Source organism: Sitophilus oryzae, unplaced genomic scaffold (assembly GCF_002938485.1).
Source record: "Sitophilus oryzae breed Bouriz unplaced genomic scaffold, Soryzae_2.0 scaffold_1396_pilon_pilon, whole genome shotgun sequence".
Classification (NCBI taxonomy): Eukaryota; Metazoa; Arthropoda; class Insecta; order Coleoptera; family Curculionidae; genus Sitophilus; species Sitophilus oryzae.
Genome location: NW_022146055.1, coordinates 6912020 through 6937047, shown reverse-complemented (window position 1 = coordinate 6937047; position 25028 = coordinate 6912020). Strand labels below are relative to the sequence as shown.

At 33.4% G+C, this 25028-nt stretch overlaps 1 protein-coding gene across 4 annotated transcripts in view; it reads right to left on the bottom strand.

The window, feature by feature from the left end:
- Positions 1-1370: 1370 nt before the first annotated feature.
- The window catches only part of LOC115875974 (dynein heavy chain 3, axonemal), a 109805-nt gene continuing 86147 nt past the window's right edge, over positions 1371-25028 (bottom strand). For 3 of the 4 annotated variants that reach the window (XM_030891590.1, XM_030891591.1, XM_030891593.1), the window contains 18 exons: positions 23821-24024; positions 23587-23765; positions 22228-22435; positions 21905-22161; positions 21263-21468; positions 19350-20248; positions 17884-18020; positions 14543-14717; positions 14280-14486; positions 8432-8639; positions 8131-8381; positions 7922-8079; positions 6489-6648; positions 6246-6434; positions 3557-3765; positions 3291-3501; positions 3172-3210; positions 1393-1745 (listed from right to left, as the gene is read on the bottom strand). In XM_030891590.1, the coding sequence (XP_030747450.1) occupies positions 1449-1745; positions 3172-3210; positions 3291-3501; positions 3557-3765; positions 6246-6434; positions 6489-6648; positions 7922-8079; positions 8131-8381; positions 8432-8639; positions 14280-14486; positions 14543-14717; positions 17884-18020; positions 19350-20248; positions 21263-21468; positions 21905-22161; positions 22228-22435; positions 23587-23765; positions 23821-24024 (4194 nt within the window). In that variant the 3' untranslated portion in view covers positions 1393-1448. Of the gene's footprint in view, positions 1746-3171; positions 3211-3290; positions 3502-3556; positions 3766-6245; positions 6435-6488; positions 6649-7921; positions 8080-8130; positions 8382-8431; positions 8640-14279; positions 14487-14542; positions 14718-17883; positions 18021-19349; positions 20249-21262; positions 21469-21904; positions 22162-22227; positions 22436-23586; positions 23766-23820; positions 24025-25028 lie in introns of all 4 variants that reach the window. The other variant, XM_030891592.1, reaches the window with a different exon arrangement.

Genomic DNA, 25028 nt, shown 5'->3' with positions numbered 1-25028 from the left:
TGGCAAGAACAAGTCAAGAAACATATACGTACTACTTCGTCGTTGCCGTTTAAAATTAATTCGTGCAAGCGTGTAATTATCACAAAAAATACGAAAGGCAACGTCATAGTTCAAGGAGAGCCATTTTACAAACATATTGTAGGAACCGCACAAGGAATTTGCAAAAAAGGAAAAACATTATACAACATCAGTCCCAACGAAATGAATATTGGTAATGGCAACATCAAGCCGGAAAAGATTAAAAATGTGGATGAGCTCTTAATAGGCCATTTTGGCTCAACATGGAAAGAAGAAGCTGAAAATTTAGGTCTTCAGTACTATCGAAACGTATTGTGTGAAGAAAACAGAGGCAATGAAAATGTAGAAGCTCAAGAAGAGTTCCTTTGTTAACTCCAAGAAGACGACAATAGATTGGTATAACTACTTAAATACTATTATCATTTGACCTACAATACATTTATTATAAATTATAATTCTTTGATAAAAAAAGTAAAAAAGACCTTTGTTTATTATTGCAAAACGCTTATCACAATAACAAAGAATTGTGAAGCAAAATTCAAAATCAGATATTTTATGTTCTAAATTTCAAAATCAGATATATTCATTTAATTTATCGAGTTAAAATCTCTAAACTTCAATATAATTCTACGATTTTCAAGAAAATATCAACAAAAATCATATTCTAACCCCTGATACAAACAATTCAGAGAAAAATTGAAAATTGTGAAAACGACAGATTTTTGCGGTTTTCTCAATTTCATTTATGACGGATATATCTGATTTTGCATCTAGGCGCGTCAGTTATGAGATGAAGTAGCAACAAATTTTCGTAAAGGTTATAAAACTTGTCACATTTTCTCCGGTTTTTGAAAATTCCATCTAATCAAACGTTTGCGACACTACTTCCCAGAATTTTAGCCACTGTTAACATTTTAAATTACCGATAAGCAAATGAAAATAATAAATTTGCACAAGTATCTTGCTATTCCTCGCCGCTCTACTATGTTTTAGCACCTCGAGGCTTGCTCGACGTGGTATCGCGCTGCTTTCTCGCCGCTATCCTCATTGCTCCACTATGTTTTTAGCCTTACATGGATAGCATTATACTCCTTAATCTTTTTATTCAAAGATGTATTGGCTGTTTAACGATATCAATAATTAACAAAAACAAGTTATTTTGAGCTATTATTTTTAAATGGCAGTAACATTCATGGAGTTATTTGGAAACAAGTTTTGCTAACCTCTGCTTGAGCGATTTAGCAAGTATTTTACTTGGATTAATACTGAAATGATCTAATTTTGAGAAATTGTTACTTTTTTTCTAATTCGGGTTTTAAACTCTTATGACCTATGACCAATAATATAATTACTTTTTTAGTTTCCAAAAATAAAATTCATTATTTTTTTGTTTTATTAAGAAATAAATATATAAACACGTATAATATAACTTAATCATCTAATTGGCATAAGCACGCTACGCCCCTTATAATCCAGTGTTTTTCCGGCAAATTGCTGTTAAAGGTCGTGTACATTACAAAATTTGTGGAATGTCCTGTCGTCGACAGAACACCTCTTCTGGCACTAGTTTTGTAAACTGGGCAATTATAGCATGGTGGTGGATTGTAGAGCGACGTTTTTGCAGGTTTCAACCACATTATAGGTACAGCATCGAACAGCATTTTCGGGAAAGATTCGGCTAGCACTTCAGTCTTACGATCCCACCTGGAGCCTTCCAGAAATAGACCCTAACAATCATAGGATATCATTAAATATGCAGCTATTTTGTGATTATAAAAATTGATAGTCAAGTGTGTCACCATCATGGATCACTAAGCGATCCGCTCCTAACTAATAAATGAGTTAGGCAGGAATGTGTCTTAGCGCCTCTCCTATTTAACATATTCATGGCAGTAGTGGACAGCAAACTACATGAAAGAGGATTGGGCACTGATACAGATGTGACGGCGTGACGGTCTGTTCAACATAAAAAGACTCAGGGCAAAAACAAGTACAAAAATCATCACAGAACTTGAATACGCTGATGACTGCGCTCTAGTTGCAAGAACGTTACAGCAGTTACAAAAAAATGCTGAACAGATATACCTAGGCATACGAGGCTTTGGGTCTTAAGCTGAACATCGATAAAACTAAAACCATGTGTATTCCCCCGGAAAATCACAACAATGCTATAAAAATCGGAGAATTATTAGAATATGTAGCGGAATTCAATTACCTCTTCAGTTTGATTTCGAAAAAGGTCGATATCGACTCTGAAATTCAGCACACAATTAGCAGCGCCCCAAGAGCATTTTGGAAATTAAAATACAGGGTTTTCTCCAATCATGACTTGAGCACAAAAACGAAACTTGCAGTGTACCGAGCTATAATAATCCATAGCGTTATATGGATATGGAAGCAAAACCTGGGCCGGCACATGAACGCATTAAACAAATTCCAACAGAGACACCTTAGACAACTGTTAAGAATCAAATGGTTCCACCATGTCTTAAACGTATCGGTCCTTGAAAAAAAACCAGCTGCGAGAGCGCTGAAGTCATGATTATTAAATCCCGCTTAAGGTGGGCTGGTCACGTAAGCAGGATGCAAGAAAACCACCTACCAAAATCTATTCTTTATAGCGAGCTGGTATACGGTAAGAGGAAACCGGGCGGACAACTCAAAAGGTACAAGGATATTTTCCACGAAAACTTAAAGGGGATAAGTGGGAGGAAGCAGGCTCAGAATAGAAACTCAGTTAACAACGGCAACCAAAAAGTAAAGAGGTAACAAAGTAATTAGATTTTTGAATGTCCGGGGTGCGGAAGAGAGATAACAACACGTATCACGCTTGTCAGTCACAGAAAAGCTCATGAAAGACGACGCCCTGCGTGTCAAATACTCGTCAGCCAGTATGGGCAGTAAGTAAGTAACTGAAAATTGATAGATATTTTTTAAATTATTATATCTGTAAATCGTATCAAAGAACCATTATACGCTCTAGAAGTCTCGTCTCGCAACAAAATCGGGTTTGAATATGGCGCTGCACCATCGACGGACTCGATTTCGATGATCAGACTTCTAGAGGGTATAACATTCTTTGATTATATTAATATAAATGTGTAATAACACTAGCAATAATTGGTACTTTTTCATACCCATTACAATACTTACATCTATCAAAATACTGAATTCCTGAATTTCTTTTACTTGCTGCTTGTTTAATAAAATATTATTGTTATGTGTATTCGTGGTAAGAAATATTTTCAATATTAAAAATTAAGTTTTATTACCTTACAATAGACGCCTACTTTCGGAGAAAATTTTGTATCTTGTTCGTATTTCGTAACAATGAATTCGAAATGTATCCAGTCAATTGGTAGTTTCTGTTGCCTTGCATAATTTTGTAGCACACCCGTTAAAAATGATTGTGTAAAATAGAAACCCGATATCCAAAACACATTTGGAACTCCAACATCGATCCAGTCTTGGAGGAATTTTAATCTGAAAGTATGTCTAGTTAAAGAGAGTTGTGCGAAAGAGCAAATTCTAATAATGCCTCGTTATTAAATCAGTAATATAAGATCCAAGAGGTTTCAAGCTTGGGTAGCTTTTTCCAGCCCATGATGATGGCACTTTTCCTACCATTAGAGAGCTGCAAGTTTCCTCCAATTCTGATGACATTACTACAAGTCCTCTCACTGCTTTTATCATTTCTTGAAGGGTTCTTGTGATCACTGCTATTAGTTTATTAAACCTGATTAATTCCTAAAATATAAATATTTCTTATAACTAACACGAAGAACGAAGTAGGGAACGAAGCGACAACATAAGGCAAACATGCAAGGTGGATAGCATTAATGAATGGGTAATGAGCAAAAGACGCGAATGGAATGAACATACCGTGCTGGCAACTGTTACTTTTGGGTCGGCATTTACATGTGTGGAAGTAATTAGCATAGGGATCTTATTAAGTCGGAGTGAGAGAAATGCGACCGAAAAATCCGACGCGCGACGGTGTGCTGTTGCGGCGTTGCCGATACGCCTTTCCCTATCAAGTAAAGTAAAATCACGATCGCAAACCGCTTATTTTTAAAAGACTTTTTTTCAAGAGATAACTAAATAAAATCATTAGACATGTTTTTGAGCATCTAAAATGGAATTGTAAGGATATCGTTAAGGTGTAATTTTTTTTATAACGAGAAAACGTCAGTAATCGCGAAAATTTAAAAACTCAACTTTTTAACACATAACAGGCCATAACTCAAGAACCACTTTAGATATTGAAACTTTTTTTTAATTTCAAGATCGGATATTTTACAATATGTTTACATAAGAAAAATTCGATAAGGTTGTTTTTTCATCCAAAATTGTAAACAATCCATCCATTTACTTTTAGAGCATAGCAATTTTCAGCAATCGTGTAATTTTTTTATTGATAAAGATTTTCACATACTGTCTACAAAGAAAATACAGCAGAAATATTAACAAAGTTCTTGAAAAAAACTACAATCTATTATTTCTAATAGATTTCGAGATATCGATTTTTAATTCAGAGTTCTAATAGCGCGACCACTATCGAACACCCACTTAATTCCACTTATTTTTTACCAAAAATGCAAGTGTTTCTAGCTTGCACTTAAACAAATTAATCGTGAAGCTGAACGCATGACGTACACCTTTCCCTAGAACTTTAAGTACTGACAGAGGTATTGATTGGGTCGACTGATCAACTGTGACAAATCTGCTATATCCCCTTCCACGTCTCTTAGCGATGCACAGTTTGCCAGCCCTTAGTATAAGCCGAATGGACGAGGGAAGAATAGTAAGGTCAGCTCGAGACAAATCACCACTGGGAAGAAGTACGGGAAAGCCAAGAAAAAGATGGTGTGATAACCTTACCATCGATTGAAACTGTAGACATGTGAAGAATGAACAGGCAATCTGCCTAAAATAGAGTAGTAAGAAGAAGAAGAAGAAGAAGAACCAACACGAAGAACGAAGTCAGTTTTATCTGTTCAGACTTAAAAATTGTTTATCAAGCGACATATTTGATAGTGTGATAAAATTTAATTCTATTGCAAAAGTAATTGCTTTTACAACATGAGAATGGGATTTTATCCACTGCATTCTACTTTTTAGTGCGTAGTGATTTTGGCTATGGTCTGGGTTAACCATTGATTCATTCTGTGGCCATTTTTCTGTCAGACTGCTTCCATATAGTGCTAAGTGGCTTAATTTTTTAGAGTCTTTAGGGTGGCTAGGCTAACAGAAGTGATGCTAATTTTGAAGGGTGGATTCTGGTAGATCCGTTATATTTTTAGGTATCTTTAGATGCTCTGCTCCTCGGTAGTATAACATACCAATTAAACTTTTAGTTACGTAATGGAGGGCACGATTTTTAAATTCATTCTTGGCCAACCATGGACATATTCGGCGTCAGGCTGACTACGTGGAATTTAAATTTTCCGCTGGGGATTCAGGTGGTAGCTCTGCTGTAAAAAATGTCAAGTTGCCACATTTATTTAGCCACATAGTTGATGTAAAAATAATAAATGTTCATATATTTATAATTAATTTATTTTTGTTTCCTAAAATATTTTGATTAAAAGAAAATATGTATAAGTGGGCAACGCTGTGCCGGTCACGCATAATCACGTGACTAAAAGTTTATTTGGTATGATCTGGTTTCTGGTATGGATTTTTGGTATGATATGGAGGTTCATTCGGCCCCAAATATGGAAAGGGGCGGAGCTTAGAGCGGTTCTGAATGGTCGAAGGCAGCTGGTAGCGGGAGCGCTGGTTTCTTGCGTTGGAAGGGTAATAAGAGGCTGGTAGATTTGTTCGGACTTGCCAGTAGTCGGCGGATATGAGACTGCATGAAAACTGACCAGCTGGAAGCAAGACAAGGTTAGAGTTTGGCAAAACTATGTTGGACTTATCAGACGTTGGAGACGAATCACCCTCGCATATAACCACCTATATTTTTTGCTTTTATGCATTATTAATTGTTATTGAAACAACTTATTGATCGGATATTTTGATTAGTTGATTCTAAAGGCGTTTTCCAAAAAAATAAATGTTAGATATAAAATTATGCATTTATTAAAAAATATAACGTATAGTTTCGTTTCAAAAAAGTTGTGGTTATTGCCAATAGCTTAATAAATAGAAAATGTAACCCTACTCCTAACCAGTTAATTTAATTACTTATGAACATTTCATGGCTTCTCGTTGTACCAACTTACCTGCCTCAAAACTGTATTCATTGAATTTTCATACATTACGGGATATTTCTTGCTTACAGCCTCTACATTATAAACGTCAGGCATTTTATTTAAGATATCATTTGCTAAATCGATAACCATTTCTTGACTGTCGTCTCCACCAGTGCCAGCTGTGAATTGGGATTGAGTTAATAAAACACCAAAAAACAACTAAAACAATAATCATGTTTAAAAAGAGTCTAATAAGAAAGATGGAAAAAATACTATTTGCGTTTCTTGGTTGTCTTTTGTGATATCGGCGTTTTCGTGCAGTCCATAAACTTCTGGTTGGGGTATTATCGGTAACGATTTTATGTAATAAATGAGACCTTCATAAGTAGTATCTCTTGGTACATAATATATACCACTGGGAGAAAATGAATACCTAAAAACCATTTTGTTATTAAAACTAATTTAAAATGTATCATTCTTTTATTAATTCCATTTATTTCAAAAACAATTCATCATAGACTTGAAATTTAAACACAAAAACTTCTTATCTGGCGTTAAACTTCTTATCTGGCCAAATTTCTTATCTGGCGTTAATGCTTAAAAGGCGGACTCCTGTACTTGTACAAACATTGGTTATAGCTGGGAGTTGGAACCTTTGGTGTTACACAGATAAATAAAACACTAAATCACCACAATACACCAAAACACTTATTTTTACACTGGACGCGCATTTCGCTAACCATGTTAGCATCATCAGAATTAATAATTTGCTGATGATGTTGACATGGTTAGCGAAACGCGCGTCCAGTGTAAAAGTAAAAGTGTTTTGGTGTATTGTGGTGATCTAGTGTATTATTTTGCTTTTTCCCAAACATTGGTTATTGAGATACACTTGTCATGTCGTGTGAGCAATTTCCTTGTAACTATTTGTCACTCGTTGAGGCGCGCACAATTAGTTACTCATTTTACTACGGAGCTGTAATAGATTATATTTTCAGTAGTATACATGAAAGTTTTTAAAATAGTTTTTTTTCTACGCATATTTTCCTACACATGTACACAAACTGGCAACACTGTATGGCGCTTTTTATTTTGTATCTCTGTCTGTCAACCGGTCATTTATATTTATCTCTGTCACATCCATTATAATACAGACCACGCAGATGAAGTGCAACAAACCAAACCAAACCATACTAAAGTCTGTCCTAGGAGTCAAGGCAGATTCTGACTGACAACGTCCAAAAAATGATAGAAAATACATTTTACTTGTGAATTAAAATAACAGAAACAATTATCACTGTCAAGATACTGTCATAGAATTAATGAGTAGCGACTAGGAACACAGATTATAAACTTATCGTCAAAAGCATTGTTTTTCGTGGTTCCAATTTTCGGAGTCGCGCACTAGTTAGGTTACTAGTTTGCGCACATAGCACGCCCACTTATGGACTCTAAAATTGTGCACAGCGCCTGACCGGCCCAGTCATTACGCTGTTTAAACGCGAGTTTATTTTTGCGCACAAGAAATTTTACTCGTTTGGTCATCGTCATAAAAAACAATTTTCGTACCATGAATTAGAGACAAGATTTTTATTTGTATACATATAGAGTATATCTAATCTGTGCAAGGAATAACGCTATATGAAAATAAAACCTGATGGGTTTTGAATAAACCATCATCTTATTGATTTTATAAATGTACGTACAGCTGTGTTTTGACGGTCTCAGGGGTATAAAACGTAGATAAAATGGCATTCAGCAGTCTCCTATCTTTGTCATCTGTAACTCTACCTCCATAATTACATTCTCCAGTCAAATAAGTTAGCGCATCATAAGGCACGTCTACATAATCTGTCAAAAACATCTACAAAAAAATATTTTTAATTTAAAACTTTACTCATAAGTATATATCGACCTGCAACTGTATAACGCTTATTCGCAAGTCGGATTCATTAAACTCGTATGGAATATTCCATCCTAATGGACCAAACTTTCTTCTTTCTTGCACCAATGCATGGAAAAAGCACAGGCCAAAGAGTAAACATTGGAATGATTTATAATTGGAACAAGACGAATAGAATTCTTGATTGGAGATTGGATCAGACATGTAAGATCTTAAAAGATTTTGCCTAAGACCTTTGGGAGCCTCGTTGGTCATTTTTACGCCTAGGAAATCTTTGTTTAACTAAATGACTCGAGAAAATTTTAAATCATACCGTTTTGCAATATCGCGACGGGGAAATCTTTACTAGGATAACTGGTCAACCATAATCTAAAGTTTGTGTTTGTTACTTCGGGAACAATGACTTCATCGCATATGCGGTCTAATTCTCGCATCCAACTAGCGGCCAAATGACAGTTTTGTAAAACGGCCCATTGTCCAGTTTGCATACCTGTAGCAATCATGTTTGATGCAATAGGTCCCTAAAGAAGTAAAAAAATACTATAGTCTGCTCAGCCATCGTTCAGCCTCACGTCATATAATCGAACTCTCTTTTTCACTTGACAACCAGATGGAAGAGATTGGTAACATCATTACGAAATTTCGTAAATTACTGCACATTGTTTTTAGTAATTGTCATTGTCATTTGATTCGGGGTTATAATTTTATTGGCGGACATCGATCAATTTCAAAATTAAAATTTGATTACTCCGTCAAAAAATTTATAATTCTTACTTTTTATTACTAAAATACGTTGCCTGTTTATCGAGAGGAAGTTCTCATCGCAAAGTTTATTTCTTATTTTAAGCTAGAAAAGAGGCACTGGTAAAGTACTATGGAAAAAAAAACTACGTACTAGTGAATGCCCTATATGCCCTATATGAAGTAAACGTGTAGTCTTATGCAAACACAAATTAACTGTATTTTTAAATAATATAGCGTGTTGCTGATGCTTTGGAAAGGCACTTATTATACAGTTTAAGAAGTATGAATACCAATATTTAATTACTTTATGCATCTTAAACTTCTACAGTATTAAAGTGTACTTTATTGTATAGAATCTCAAGTTTTTCATAACTTTATTTTTAAAACAGGTACAATTTACGTGGAAAAAACTGGTATATGCGCCTAAAATCAAATAATAAATTGTCAGTCAAAATGCATAAAGGTCTAACGTTTCTAATTCCTATATGAATTTAACAAAAATGTAACTCACTCAATTAATAATTTCAGAACGTACCTACTTAAATTTTTTAAACAATATGAACTGATCACAGATGCCCTAAAAACCCTAGATCGTATATACTTGGATATACGTAGTCCCTACATCTACAAGAAACCGTTGACGTATCTGTTTTAAAAAAGTAAAGTGTTCTCGAATAGTTGAATTTAAATATTTTAAATAGTTTTTTTCTTTATTCTTTGATTTTTTTTGCTTCCGACGATGGAAAGAGATTACTTTCCGAAACGTTAAGCATTTTTTTCTTTGTTAGGCAAATTTGTATTACTCTTTGAATAACAAGACTAAGGAAGGAGCATAATGCTATCCATGTATTCATGCATGGTGGGCGGAAAAAGCTCTCTAGGGTGGGGATCCTTGACAGTTCTGTTTCACGATTCATTTGACACATTTGAATTTGATTTGAAATTTTGTGGATTTGACAGTCTTTACGGAGCTTATTTTATGTTATTTATTATTTATTCTACTACTGATAGTTGTACAAAGGTAGTAAATCTAGATGGAAATTGTGGCAGAACTTAAATTAACAGTGACACTATTGCGATTTGTCGAAAAAGACTCTAAAATAGTTGGTTGTGTAGCGTGCGGTAGATCTCGGCAAAAATCGAGTGAAATAATGGAACAACTTTTCGCTAGTAAGTGACTATATAATATACATACGTGTAGTAAACCATCTAACCATCATCAGTAAACCATCATTTGTGAAATTCACTTAAATTAACTAATTATATATTTTTTCTTGCATTTTTGCTTTTATTTACTACTTGTCAAAGATTAGATGTCAAAGAATTTAGATACGTCAATTTGATTTACCTGCTTCAGTAGCGTATCGGATGTTTGTGTTAATAAAAAATTATTATAACTTATCTATTTTTATTAGAATTATATATTTTTGTAACAATTTTAATAACTACCAACATTTATTCACAACGTAAAATAAAACAATATATTATTGAGTCTACCCTACATCATAGTTTTACATTTTTTAAATAAAATTAGAACGGCACTGATAAACCGGAATTTAAATCGGCCATATTTGAGACCCATCGCGGTGGACCTAAGATTTTTGATATGCTCCTTCCTTAGTCTTCTTATTCAAAGGTATTACTGTAAACATAACTTCTGACAAGCAGCGTACGTTTAGGTTTAACACAGATGTGTTTACAAAAAATAACTATTTTATTTTGTAGATTTTCTTGCAGTGCAGTGACGAAATACCCATAAAGGATTTTTTTGGAGAGATGAATCCGCCACATAGGTAGACATTTTTTATTAAAAAATATGTCCCCAACATCACGACATTCCATTTTCAAACCTTTATTGCGCTTTGAAACGTTTAATAGGTTTGTCTTTCTCGAGGACCTAAGTTTGCGCATGCGCATTAAAAGTTGCACGTATTTCCAAAATAATCACAATTTTATACGGTTTTAGAAAGTACAAATTATACATTGTTATGGAAACATAACAATGTATAATTGTTTATACAATTCTTTTCATTGTCATCATATTGTTATTCAAAGTATTGTTATAATCTTAGTTCCATTGTGTAACGACGACTTGTTTTTTGCGTTTTTTAATTTAAAAATTGTATTAATTACTCTTTTATCGACCGCTTTTATATAGCCAAGGATGCAAGTGTGTTCGGGGAGAAGTTAATTTTAAGTTTGTGCAATTATATTTCTATTTTTATTTTTGTTGGATGACTTTCTAAATACTCGTAAAAATTACTAGAAAATGTTTAGTGTGTGAAAGTTCTAATACTAAGGGCTGGCAAAGGTTAGTCTTGGGTCGAGATTTCCGTGTGTAAGAAGAGTACAATGCGTTTATAATGTACTGAACAAAGAGAGGACAGTAAACACATTGCAAAACGTATGAAATAAACCGAGAAACTGCACATCGCTAAGAGACGTGGAAGGGGATATAGCAGATTTGTCGCTGTTGACCGGTCGACCCAATCAATACCTCTGTTAGTACTTAAAGTTCTAGGGAAAGGTGTACGTCATGCGTTCAGCTTCACGATTTAATTACGTCTCGTGATACTTAATTTGTTTATTTACTAACGAGTCGTTGTAATTTTCCCTATAGCTTGAATTTTTTTAAGTGCAAGCTAGAAACACTTGTATTTTTGGTAAAAATAAGTGGAATTGAGTGGGTGTTCGATAGTGGTCGCGCTATTAGAACTCTGAATTCAAAAATCGATATCTCGAAATCTATTAGAAATAATAGGTTGTAGTTTTTTCAAGAACTTTGTTAATATTTCTGCTGTATTTTCTTTGTAGACAGTATGTGAAAATCTTTATCAATAAAAAAATTACACGATTGCTGAAAATTGCTATGCTCTAAAAGTAAATGGATGGATTGTTTACAATTTTTGAATGGAAAAAACAACCTTATCGAATTTTTCTTATGTAAACATATTGTAAAATATCCGATCCTGAAAATAAAAAAAAAGTTTCAATATCTAAAGTGGATCTTGAGTTATAGCCTGTTATGTGTTAAAAAGTTGAGTTTTTAAGTTATCGCGATTACTGACGTTTTCTCGTTATAAAAAAATGACACCTTAACGATATCCTTATAATTCCATTTCAGATGCTCAGAAACATGTCTAATGATTTTATCTAGTTATCTCTTGAAAAAAAGTATTTTAAAAATAAGCGGTTTGCGATCGTGATTTTACTTTACTTGATAGGGAAAGGCGTATCGGCAACGCCGCAACAGCACACCGTCGCGCGTCGCGTCGGTCCGTCGCATTTCTCTCACTCCGACTTAATAAGATCCCTATGCGATTTACTTCCACACATATAAATGCCCACCCAAAAGTAACAGTTGCCAGCACGGTATAAAGGTCCACGAATTATCTTTTCATAGGCAAGTAAAGTATTCAGTTGTTCTTTTATTTATATTAAGCCACATGCATATACTTTCTGCTTAGATTTACTAAGAATATTGATATTCGTACGGAGTGGCAAAGTATTTTTTATATAATTTATTTTTTCTGAGATTCAACATTCAATTTATTGTTCAAATTATAAGTATTTTACAAGTTAGATTTTTAAAATTAATGTTCAAATTCGGCGCGCGAACTGTAGGTTCTCGACAAGGATAGATAGAGTAGAAGCACCGCGTGTGCAACAAAAAAAGAAGATAAATGGAAGTCGTTGATATGTTTGAGACAGTTTCCATAGTTATTTATATATATGATTTAGGCTAAAAACCATATTTGACAAATAATGACGACGTAACGTTGAACGATGGCTGAACCGGAGTAAGTAAACCGACGAGTAGCGACAGTCTGGTTTGCAAATTTCTTTGCGGTTGCGCGAAATAAGTAGTCTATCTGTCATATGAAGAACCGAAGTTGCCACTGTTGCCATTTATCAAATATTTCTATATACCAAATACGTTCAAATAAAATATACGACGGCATCCCCATAAGAGCAATGGGAGGATTTACGTCCCAGTATTGAAGGACAGAAAACCGAGTCGAATGGTGTCAAGACATAAGTTCATCCTTGTTTAGTCAAACCACCTACAACACAAGGGTAGACTTATGTAGGAAATGCATTGAAATTCTGTAGCTATCTTTCAATATCGGGACAGGAATTTAAGCGGTACCCCCCTCCGTATATTTTATTTTAAACTTATTATTTGCTATATACTCTATTTCAAGTAATATACCTCAGGCAACGAATCATTTTTTTAATTATTTATTAGCTGTAAGATATTTTATACATTCAAATTTAGAAATAAGGATTAAACTAAACAAAAAGAATATGTATAAAACTTTGTAATTAACTAGCGTGTACCAGCGACTTCGTTCGCGTCGAATTAATCATTTGTAATGGTGATGATAAAGCAAAGCAAGGATTTCCATTAACATACAAACTGGATAAAATTTTCTCACATTTATGTCAGCATGAGAAAAAACAATATGGCGATATTATTATACAACTTGGTAATATTTGAGGGGTAGTTTCATCTCGTTGGAATTTGACTTTCGAATAATCCGTTTGCCAAAAATAAGGTTTTTACGTCAAGCAGTTTAAGCAGAATCGTGGTTAAGAAATTACCCAACTATGATTTTGAAAACGCCCTGTATGATTTTTTAAAAATTTCAAAATATGTAAAAAAATCAAATAAATTATGTTTGTCCAAGCGTTTTCCCGAAAGACTAACCGTTTTTTAAATAACAAATATTGTAATATTTGACGGGCGTTTTCACCCTCCTGGAATTTGAGATTCGAGAAACCCCTCCTTATCGAACCTCTACACCCCACAGTCAATGTGTTTGCCAAAAATCAGCTTTAAACATTCAGCAGTTTAAGCAGAATCGTGATTACTCAATGGTCATATTTTATGAAACACCCTGTATAAATGTATAAAAAAGCTTAAAATATGTAAAACAACAAAATAAAATATACGTGTTTAAGCGTTTTTTCGGAAACTTGACCGTTTCTTAAATAAAAATATTGTAATATTTGAGGGGTGGTTTCACCCTCTTGGAACTGGAATTTCGAAAAATCCCTTCTTATCGAACCTCTACACCCTAGAATCAACATGTATGCCAAAATTGAGCTTCTTACATTGAGTGGTTTGAGCAGGATCCTGATTAATCAGTATGTCAGTCACTTAAGGATTTTATATTAGTATAGATTCCACTTCAAATTATGAGCAGTGTATACCATGTTTATAGGACCACTTCATAAGTTGAGCAGATAAATAAGTAGTCTATCTGTTAAACACGTCAAACGAGAGAGAAAGAAAATTTGGTCCCACCACATCAAAAGAGCCGACGGTTTCTGTCGCTACTCGTCGATCCACTTACTCTGGCTGAACATTCTATATTACTGGATTCATGCACAAAACGTTTTTATTCATGTACCTGTCCTTGGCCTAAAGATATTGTCATCAAACTTGTTTTACTAATACCCATATCACTGGCGAATTTTATGAGACAAGCCATTGGATCAGATCCAGGTGATAATATAAAAATCAGTGGTGAACAACAGTTACTGTCGTTATAAGACTCATCGAGATTAAATTGCGGTGGCTCCAAATAAGCTTGGCCCATTTCTTCCACGATATATTGCTGAAAGTAGAGAATATTGAGTAAAATTTACTGAATTAAAAAGAAAAAAAATATACCTGAACCGCTGGTACCATCTTGTCTGGTCTAATACATCTCAAAATGACGAGCCTCTGTAATCCCCTCACTTCATCGAAAGGTGGCGGACATGGTATTTCATTGGGTTGTGTATAATCATAAAAATCTTTCCATTTCCTTAAATTTGTTTTCACTGAATTCCTAAATTTTTCTAATCTGCAAGTAAAATTAACTAATATTAAGTTATATAATCGTGACTTCTTGTACAGGGTGGTCGAAATTGGTCTGTTTTAACAGAAAAATCATATTTCCTGACTAGATAGAGCAAAACCGACATAGATGTCATGGGCTCGATTTGTGAGACACGTTTAATGGCGTAAACCGCCTGTTGATATTTTTACTGCTAACAGAGATACGGGGTCTTTTTGATTTTTTTACCATTTTGAAAATTGCGCATAACTTTTTTGTATTGCGGAATAATAAAATTCTGTAAAAACGTTCTTAAGGCACTTTTTTAAGGAAAATCCAGTGGCGTAGTCAGTTTTTGTCTATGCTTGCTCTTTTTGTCAGAAATAATAAAAAATATAATTTTTTAAATGAAAATCATAGTTGGCTATGAACTTAAAAAAATGCTGACGTTTAACCCTTTCCAACGATATAAAGTTATGGGTACCTATTTCTAAGAATGAGAGAAATATTAGGTTTTCTATCTTTATATCGAAGCGGGCTTTGATTTTGTGTTTACCTATTTGCCTAATTATTTTTTATCACAATTTAATATTCTATATTATTATTTATCTGCATAATTAAATATTTTTGAAAATGTAAATTAACATTCTATTTATATATAATTAGTATTAGTAATTACAACTGAAATCGACCCAATAAACAAAGAACAAAACTAAAGAAACGTATTTTTTGAATGACGAATATGGTTTTCTAAAAAAATCAAAGATGTTCAAACTGAGCACCTCCTTGTTGAATACATAATAAACATCTTTTGTGCCCAGAGTTACAACGATTTATTAGGCGAACTGGTGTAATAAGTCCAAAAGCTTGCCTATAATAATAGCCTTCGTCAATTCTTCTCTCGTCCCAGTGGTTCTTCCCTTATAAGGTTTTTTAATTTCCCCCATAAAAAAAGTCGAAAGGAGTTAAATCACAGAACCTAGCAGGCCAAGATATGGGCCCCTTGTTCCAACCCAATTCTCTCCAAATTCTCCATTTAATAGTTCAGTTGTAACCCTGGCGTTTTAATTGTAATTGGTAATACTAATATAGAATGTTGATTTACCTTTAAAAAAGTTTTTAATTATGCAGATAAATAATAACATAGAATATTAAATTGTGGAAAAAAATAATTAGGCAACTAGGTCAACACAAAATCAAGGCCCGCTTCGATACAAAGATAAAAAATTTAATATTTCTCTCATTTTTAGAAATAAATACACATAACTTTATATCGTTGGAAAGGGTTAACGCCAGCATTTTTTTAAGTTCATAGCCAACTATGATTTCCGTTTAAAAAAAATATATTTTTTATTATTTCTGACAAAAAGATAGAAAAAAACTGACTACGCCACTGGGTTGTGCTTAAAAAAGTGCCTTAAGAACGTTTTTACAGAATTTTATTATTCCGCGAAATACAAAAGTTATAGGCAAACCTCGTACGAGTGTTTATATTTCAATAACTGCACTAGCAAAAAACTATTAAAAGTATTTTACTTAAATATTATGACAAAGCAACGGTTTCAATATTATTTTAATGTGACCAACATGAACTGTAACCGGAACGGAGTGAAATACATAGCGAAAATTTCTGATTTCTACCGTACAGAGTGCGCGTCGGAATTTTCTGAAATCAACTGAAATGCACCAAGCCTATATAGAATTCATGAATTCTACATAGAAGATATAAGAACTTGAAATGAATGATGATAAGAACAGAAAAATATTTGTATTTTAAGAGTTAAAATGAAGAACGAAATTATTGGGCAAACCCTACAGTAAGATTAGTCATGAAAACATGACTAAAATATGACTACCCGTAGACACTTAGTGTTTCTGCCTTCCGGCTTCATCAATATGGGAGGAATCAGTAACGATGAACTAGTGATCCTGAAAAAAGAAAAAGGGAAGCAAACGAGGCACGAGGCACCATTTGCAACTTGGTTAAGCAGTATCTCACAATTCGCGAGCGTTACCACCCAAAAACCGCTGCAGAGGTACTCCAACATACCTCGCTGCTATGACCTTGCATGGCCTTTGGCCCAGAGAAAACAATAAACAAAGGTTGATAAAATATAGCATATTTTAGTCATGTTTTCATGACTAATCTTACTGTAGGTTTTGCCCAATAATTTCGTTATTCTTTTTTATTACAGTTTATTGTTTTCTCTGGACCAATGTGATAGCAGCGAGGTATGTTGGAGTACCTCCGCAGCGGTTTTTTGGTAGTAACGCTTGCGAATTGTGGGCTGCTACTTAACCAGGTTGCAAATGATGCCTAGTGCCTCGTTTGCTTCCCATTTGTCTTTTTTCAGGATCGCTAGTTCATTGTTGCTGATTCCTCCCGTATTGATGAAGCTGTAAGGCAGAAACACTAAGTGTCTACGGGTAGTCGTATTTTAGCCATGTTTCATGGCTAATCTTACTCTAGGTTGCCCAATAAGTTCCTTCTTCTTTTTTATTATAGTCCCCACGATAACATCTTTTGTTTAAATAATATTTATATAGCAATAGGCGACTTTTGCTGCAATTTGGGACTAAGTTTATTTTAACTAATGACTAAGTAGATTTCAGGGTCTACTATTATTATACCGATTTGGTCATCGAAACTGAGCGGTCTGGATTTTAACGTGTAAGACAGTGATGTGGACAGCTTACTGACAAATCAAATGTATTAAAAAGAGATAAAAGTTGGGTCGATACATTTTTTCTATGCGGTATTGCCGGATTTTTCATCAAAATTTCAAACCGCACAAGTAGGCTTTTCCGAAAAATCTTGCATCTAGGGTTGGAACAATTTTTCACTATTAGTTACTCATTTTACTAAAGCTGTAATTAGATTATATATAGATTACATATATTATCTTCATTTCAGTAGCACATGAAAGTTTTTAAAATAGCTTATAATTTTCTACACACATTTTACTATAAAAGTAAAAAACCGGCAACACCGTATGCCGCTTTTGATTTTGTCTCTCTGTCTGTCAACCGGTCATTTATATTATTTTCTGTCACACGCATTAAAATCCAGACTACATAGTTTGGATGACCAGCAGTGTATGTCATTAAGCCATTAAAAATGGATCAGGCGAGTTTTTGCAACTTGACGCCTCCAACTTGACTCTATACACGTAATTTATAATCCATATATTACCCTTTGAGGTTACTAGATCTCACTATTTCTGACCAACTTTTGTCTGAAAGCCAGTCTGGGGCTGGATTCGCATAAGGATTATCCAACGCTATGCCACCTGTAATTAGAAAATTCCACATTTCCTCGTCTATTTCGTTCTAAAAAATGTCGAAATCATTCCAGTTCGTCGCAAAAATACACTCAGATGCAAAAAAAAACGCAACAGAATTTTTTAGTCAAATTTAAAGTGTTATATTTTTGTTATTTTTAGCTCTATTTGCATGAATTTTCTAGCAAACTGTAAATAATTATATCAATTTTAATTCGAAAACTCAGTTTTTTGTAAATTTTAGTAACTGCCATATTATACAAGGTTAATAGAGGGGTTGTTTTTTAGCTTTTAGCCTAATTTTATAACACCCTGTGCAATAATTTCGTGTATAAATTTTCCTAAAATATAATTTTACGGTAAGAACCATGTCTCCTGAGCATTTTGGTTTTTGAATCACGTCAATGCATGCTTTGGTTAATTTTTAAGAGCGAAATGAACTGATCACGATCAATTTGCATTTTTTTCAGTTATTATTACTTTTGATGTAATTTTTTAAAAAGACGAGATGGTTTTGGTGACTATTGTAACATCATATTACGCTGCATCGGCTACTCTATACTAAATTTAAAAAAAAACAAGACTAACGATACTGTCCTGGTTTTAATAAACATTAATAACGATAACAGAACTAGCGATATTAAGGAAAACATCTGTAATAGTGAAGTACACAAACAGAAAAAAAATTGTAAAAAATACCCTAATACTTTGTATTGCCTCCACTGGTTGCTATAAGGTTGCTATAACTGCCTGTATACGTTTGTTCATACTGTCATTGAAGATGCATATATCATATTGCGTTATGTTTTCCCATTTTCTTTAAAGACCAAGCGAAGTTCATTTAATGAAGCTGGTAACGCTTCGCGACCTCTAACCCTCCTGCCGAGCATTTCCCAAACGTCGAACATGATGGGCAGTTCATAGTAGTATATAATTCACAATAATCACTGAAGCTGCCTTACCATATTGAAAAAAAAATCATAAATAAATTATAAATGAAGAAATTGCAAATTGTTGTTGGCAAGTTCATTTCGCTCTCAAAAATTAACCAAGGCATGTATTGACATGATCCAAAAAACAAAATGCTCAGGAGACATGGTTCTGACCCTAAAATTATATTTCAGGAAAATTTACACACGAAATTATTGCACAGGGTGTGTCAAAGTTAGGATAAAAAAACAACCCCTGTATAATACGCCAAATAGTAAATTTATAAAAAACTGAATTTACAAATTAAAGTTGATATAATTATATACAGCTTGCTAAAAAATTAATGAAAATAGGGCTAAAATTAATAAAAATATAACAGTTTAAATTTGACCAAAATTTTCTCCGTTGCGTTTTTTTTTGGATCTGAGTGTATTAATATCAAACCTACGTGCGAGCGTAAAATACCAACGGTAAGCACAAATGAGAAAATTAATTTATCTTTTTCAAACAGCGATCGGCAAACATTTCTGTAGATACTGTTTGTAAAATAATTATTCAAGTATCCTAATCGCTCTTCTAAAACACTAGACTTAGGACTATGGGTAATAGCCTGATTGTACAAGTTAATGAACCATACTAGAGAATATTGGTACATGGGATCGATGTTTGCCAAATCCGATATACAAAAGAATAAAATTGAGGAGTGTTTGGAGACTGGCACATATTGATTTCTGGCATAATCAATTTCTTGTTCCGTTACGGCTGCTAGTTTTTGTTTCTCTTCAATATCAGCAGACAGGAGTTTACTCGAAGACAAAATTTTGATCGCAGTTTCGTCTTCTAAAATATTTCCCTCCGATGTAGAAAGCACTTCTAGAATTTTATCTTCAATTTCTTTCAACATTTTTTTGTTATTAGCACTCTCCACTATCATTTCGTTTTTCTTTTCTTCCAAGTCTGGCTTTTCCCTCGCCACCACGATACCCAATAGCTGATCTTGGAGTCCTTGAGGGGTGATCATAAAATTTAACAGACTCACTTTGACGGCGATTTCCGGTAAATAATGCGGATTTCTTAGACGTGTTGTTATAAAAAATCGGAAATCGAAAGAGTATTCCAATACGTTATCGGATAATTTCAGATACCAAACTCCCTGCTGTTTAAATATGTTTTTAGCCAAAATTGGGTCTAAAACAGCATCTAATTCTTGATTTATATTTTCTAATAGAACAGGAGTTCCAAAAGTAATGGCGTTTTCTAAAATTCGAACGTAATTTGTGTCTGTTAACTTAATTACATGGAGTCTGTTGTTCTTTTCCATATTCTTTACCCATTTATTTGCTTGACCTGAAAAATAAATCCAGTAAGATATGTTATAAATAGTGCAGAGCTGCAACAATTCAGTTTGAAAAAGATCTTAAGTCTTAAGTCATTTCTAAAATCAAAATGATTTAAATATTAAATCTTTGACTTAAATCATTTTCTTCCCAGTCAAGTTATTTTAGTAAAGACTTAAATCAATAGAATGTAATTTAAGTTGTTTTTATGACTTAAGTCTATTTTTGATTTAAAACATGATGATCTGCGAGTTAAGTCGGCAAAATGACTTCAGCTTCATTCAGAACCTCGCAACTAGTGGAATAAATTAGTGATTTCAATTAGCGTAGAAGTTTGTTCCTTTAATTTCAATGTAAAGCTTCAATCAGAACCTCGAAATCAGTGGAATAAATTAGTAGTTTCAATTAGTCGTAGAAGTTTGTTCATCTAATTTTACTGTAAGCATTCAGAACGTCATAGTGGTAGTAATTTTCAATTATTGGAAAAAGTTAACAAACCTTTGACTTTTCCACTAATTATACTTCAAAATTTGCGAAGAATGTCATTTTGGCCTTTGATTATCACCCGTCAAGAAAAATTTTGGTTAAAAATCAAAAGTTTATTGTTTTATAAGCTAAATATTATGCTTTTTCTATGGATACAACAAACTACCGCGAGCTGTTGCTAGGATATTTCATTAATTTTAATTGTGTTCTTTAGACATTCTGAATGATCGTGAACTAAAAAGTATAAAGTCTAATTGAAACCACTAATTTATTCCACTAATTGGGAGGTTCTGAATGAAGCTTAAGCATTCAGAACGTTAGAATTAGTGGTAGACATTTTCAATTAGTAGAAAAAGTTGACAAACTTTTAACTTTTCCACTAATTATGCATCAAAATTTGCGAGAAATGTCATTTTGGCCTTTGATTATCTTCCGTCAAGAGAAATTGTGGTTAGAAATGATGATTTGAATGATTTAAATCAAAAAAAGACTTAAGTTTTCTGTGAGGTTGCAGTTCTGACTAGGTGTAGTATTTAACCTTGAGGATCTATCATAAGTGGATATCTTCTAGCTGTAGTTGCGATAATACCATTTTCAACACTATAGTTATCAACTGGTAAACCGGCAATGTTCCATGACCGTATGACTACAGGTTCACCCATAGTTGTAACCAAAGAAAAATTTTCTGAACAAGGGATTCCTAAGTCCAGACATAACTTATTCCATCCTTTTATTAGATCTTTCCTGTAACAAGAATATTAGAATAATTCTATAAGCCTTAAGCTTGATTTTCATGCATCCGTTGTCCGACGATACGTTGATACGATATTAATTTTATTGGTAGAATTTAAAGATTTTGATTGGTTAGAAAATAACGCAGTTTTTAAATTTATTGCATTTTCATGCCTCCGTTTATCGAATATACGTTGGTGTTATTTTATATTTTCGTTTCCATAACGATTTTGCTATTTTACTTATATTTTTATTAAGGTTAGATTAAATTTGTCAAAAAAAGTGTCAAAACGTCCGTTATCGTATGAACGGGTCCGTTGACGGGCTGAAGTAAAATATTTACGGATGAAAAGTGGCGCGAAAACACTATGACCAATCAGAGCACCGTCGGACCATCGTATCAACGTATAACGGATGCATGAAAACCAAGCTTTAGTCCTTTTCTTACCTGTAATCCACAGTGAATGGGCCTAAATAAGCAATACTGCCAGATGATAACAATACATCTCCTATAACGTTATCCAGTAGACTACCCAGTGAGCGGGCAGTCTCTGACCATCGGGCTTTCTCTCCGCCAAGACTCTCGATCAGTTTTTCTGCTCTGTCCAATTTTTGTGAACAAATAAATATTTGATCTTCCAGCTCTTTTTTCTTCTTAGTCTCGGCAGCAAATTCATCGTTCAATGCTTGTAATTTATCTGACACCTATAAAAATTGAAAGTTGATTCATTACTAATTAAAAATAGACATTTGATGTCAAATTGACTATACTTCTTGAAGTTGGGCCCTTTTCTCGTTAAGAGTGTCCATTTGTAGAGCTAACTCGGCTTCGGCTTCAGCTAACTTTGCCTTTTTGGGGGCCACGATTTTGATTACTCTATCATAAACTTCCATAGCTCGTACCCACTTGCACATTCCCTCGCAAGCCGTTGATACAGATTTAACACGTTCAGGATCAAATTCTCTATCTGGCATATATCTACATAAAACGTATAATAAAACTTATCAATTGTATAAACTCACCGGCACGAAAAACGGGCACCTTAAAATGTTGATGTATTTTAAAGTTTAATATATTTTGTTCTAGTGGGCCGATTTTGATGATTTTTTAAGCAATTTGTAGCTAAATTATTTAACTTTGTAGTATCTCTAAGTTTCCATCTGTCAATTATATGAGGTGAAACAAAATGTTGAGATTTTGGTGAAAGTTTGAAACACCGTGTGGAATATGTTAACAAAGCATGGAATTTAAAAATAATTTTGTCATCTAGGTACGTCTTTCGATAGTTTGTTTTTCGATTCATCTCAATAGCTTTATTTTTTTTTGGAGCTATTTATTCGCTTTTGAATAAGACAGTAACGATTTACAGCAATTTTAGCACTGATTTTGGGTTCTCATTAACACTTATAAAACACACTTATTAACACTTATAAAATAGTGTTTATTGTTTTTGTAATGCCACTGTCATTGAAAAGTCATATTATTATTGTTTATTAACGTTTATTTTGGTAAAAATGGTTTTAAGTTGTGAAGTATCGGCTATTATTGGTTTAATTAATCATGGTAGAGATTAACTTTTAGACTTAAAACCATATCTGCTAGAATAACTGCCTAACAGACATAAATAATATGATTTTTCAAAGACAGTAACATTACATAAATCTTAAACACTATTTTATAAGTCTGTTGACTAGGACCAAAACCAAAGGTATGGTTTTAAAGTAAAAAATACGAAAAAATGTTAGTGTCTTCTTCAAAAGTGAATATCTCCAAAAAAATAAAGCTATTGAGATGAATCGAAAAACAAACTATCAAGAAGAGATATACCTAGATGATAAAGTTATTTTTAAATTCCTTGCTTTCTTAACGTACTACACAGGGTGTTTCCAATTTTCACGAAAATATCAACATTTTGTTTTCCCTCGTATAATTTACAGATGGCAACTTTCATTCTTATTTAGAAAGAGGTACTAAAAAGTCAAATAATTTAGCTACAAAAAAATTAAAAAATTATCAAAATCGGTCCACTAGAACACAATATACAAAACTTTAAAATACATGAAAATTTTAAGATGCCCGTTTTTCGTGCCGGTGAGTGTATGTTTGCTTGCAAAAATAAAACTGGTTACCTTTCTCTGATTTTCTTCATTACAGGTACTGGAATATTGTCTTTATCGTAAGCCTTTAAATGGTCGAGAAATTTCATATCCCCAAGAAGCTTAACGGACGGTCCCCAAAAATCCTCAACCATACGTCCTGTCGTAAGATCCGGTTTTCGTTCAGGTTTAACTTGTCTCATTATACATATCTGAAATAAATTTCCCTTTGCAAATATAAAAAAAAACAGCAAATTATTTAATTACCGCCTCCATAACCAATTTCACACCAAAAGGTGGATTTTTCATAGATTTAACTAAAGTAATATCTTGAGGTTTTAGGGTGTCTAGAGCTGCTACAGCCGCTTCTAGGGCAGGTATAGCTTCGGACAAGTCAGATTCGCAATCATCCTTAATAGCTTGAGCTGCTGCAGCTGCTTCATTAGCTAAAGCTTCATCAGCTGCCACCACCTAATTATACAAACCAAAATTAAAAAAAATAAATCTACTGTGATCATTTCATGAATTCTACACACTGGATAGAGTTACTAACTTAAACTGAGTTATCAAAATAAAACACCATTTTACTACAATGTAAGCATTATCACCAAAAAGGAGAAATTAAAACTAATTCTAAACTCAATTCCTAAACTATATTATTAAATTCAATCAACAACCTCTAGTAGACTATTTGACGGTTTGAATAAAAAGATAAAGGAAGCAGAATATCAAAAATCTTAGATCGCACACGACGGAGTCCTATACTGGCCGTAATTCCGGTTCATCAGTGCTGTTCTAATTTTATTCAAAACGTGTAAAAGTATGATGTAGGGTAGACTCAATAATTTGTTGTTTTATTTTACGTTGTCAATAAATATTGGTAGTTATTAAAATTGTTATAAAAATATATAATTCTAATAAAAATAGATAAGTTATAATAATAATTATTTATTAACACAAATATCCGATACGCTACTGAAGCAGGTAAGTCAAATCGACGTATCTAAATTCTTTGATAAGTAGTAAATAAAAGTAAAAATGCAAGAAAAAAGACATAGTTAATTTTAAGTGAATTTCATAAATGATCGGTTTACTACACATATGTATATTATATAATGACTTACTAGCGAAAAGTTATTCAATTATTTCCCTCGATTTTGACCGAGATCTACCGCACGCTACACAACCAACTATTTTATATTTATCTTTTTCGATAAATCGTAATAGTGTCACTGTTAGTTGAAGTTCTGCCACAATTTCCTTCTAGATTAACTACCTTTAAACAACTATCAGTAGTATATGTAGAATAAATAATATAAAATAAGCTCAGTAAAGACTGACAAATCTACAAAATTTGAAATCAAACATAAATCAAATTCAAATGTGTCAAATGAATCATCAAACAGAACTGTCAAGAATCCCTACCCTAGGGCCCTCTCTCCGTCTACCTTGCATGAATGCATGGACATCCTTCC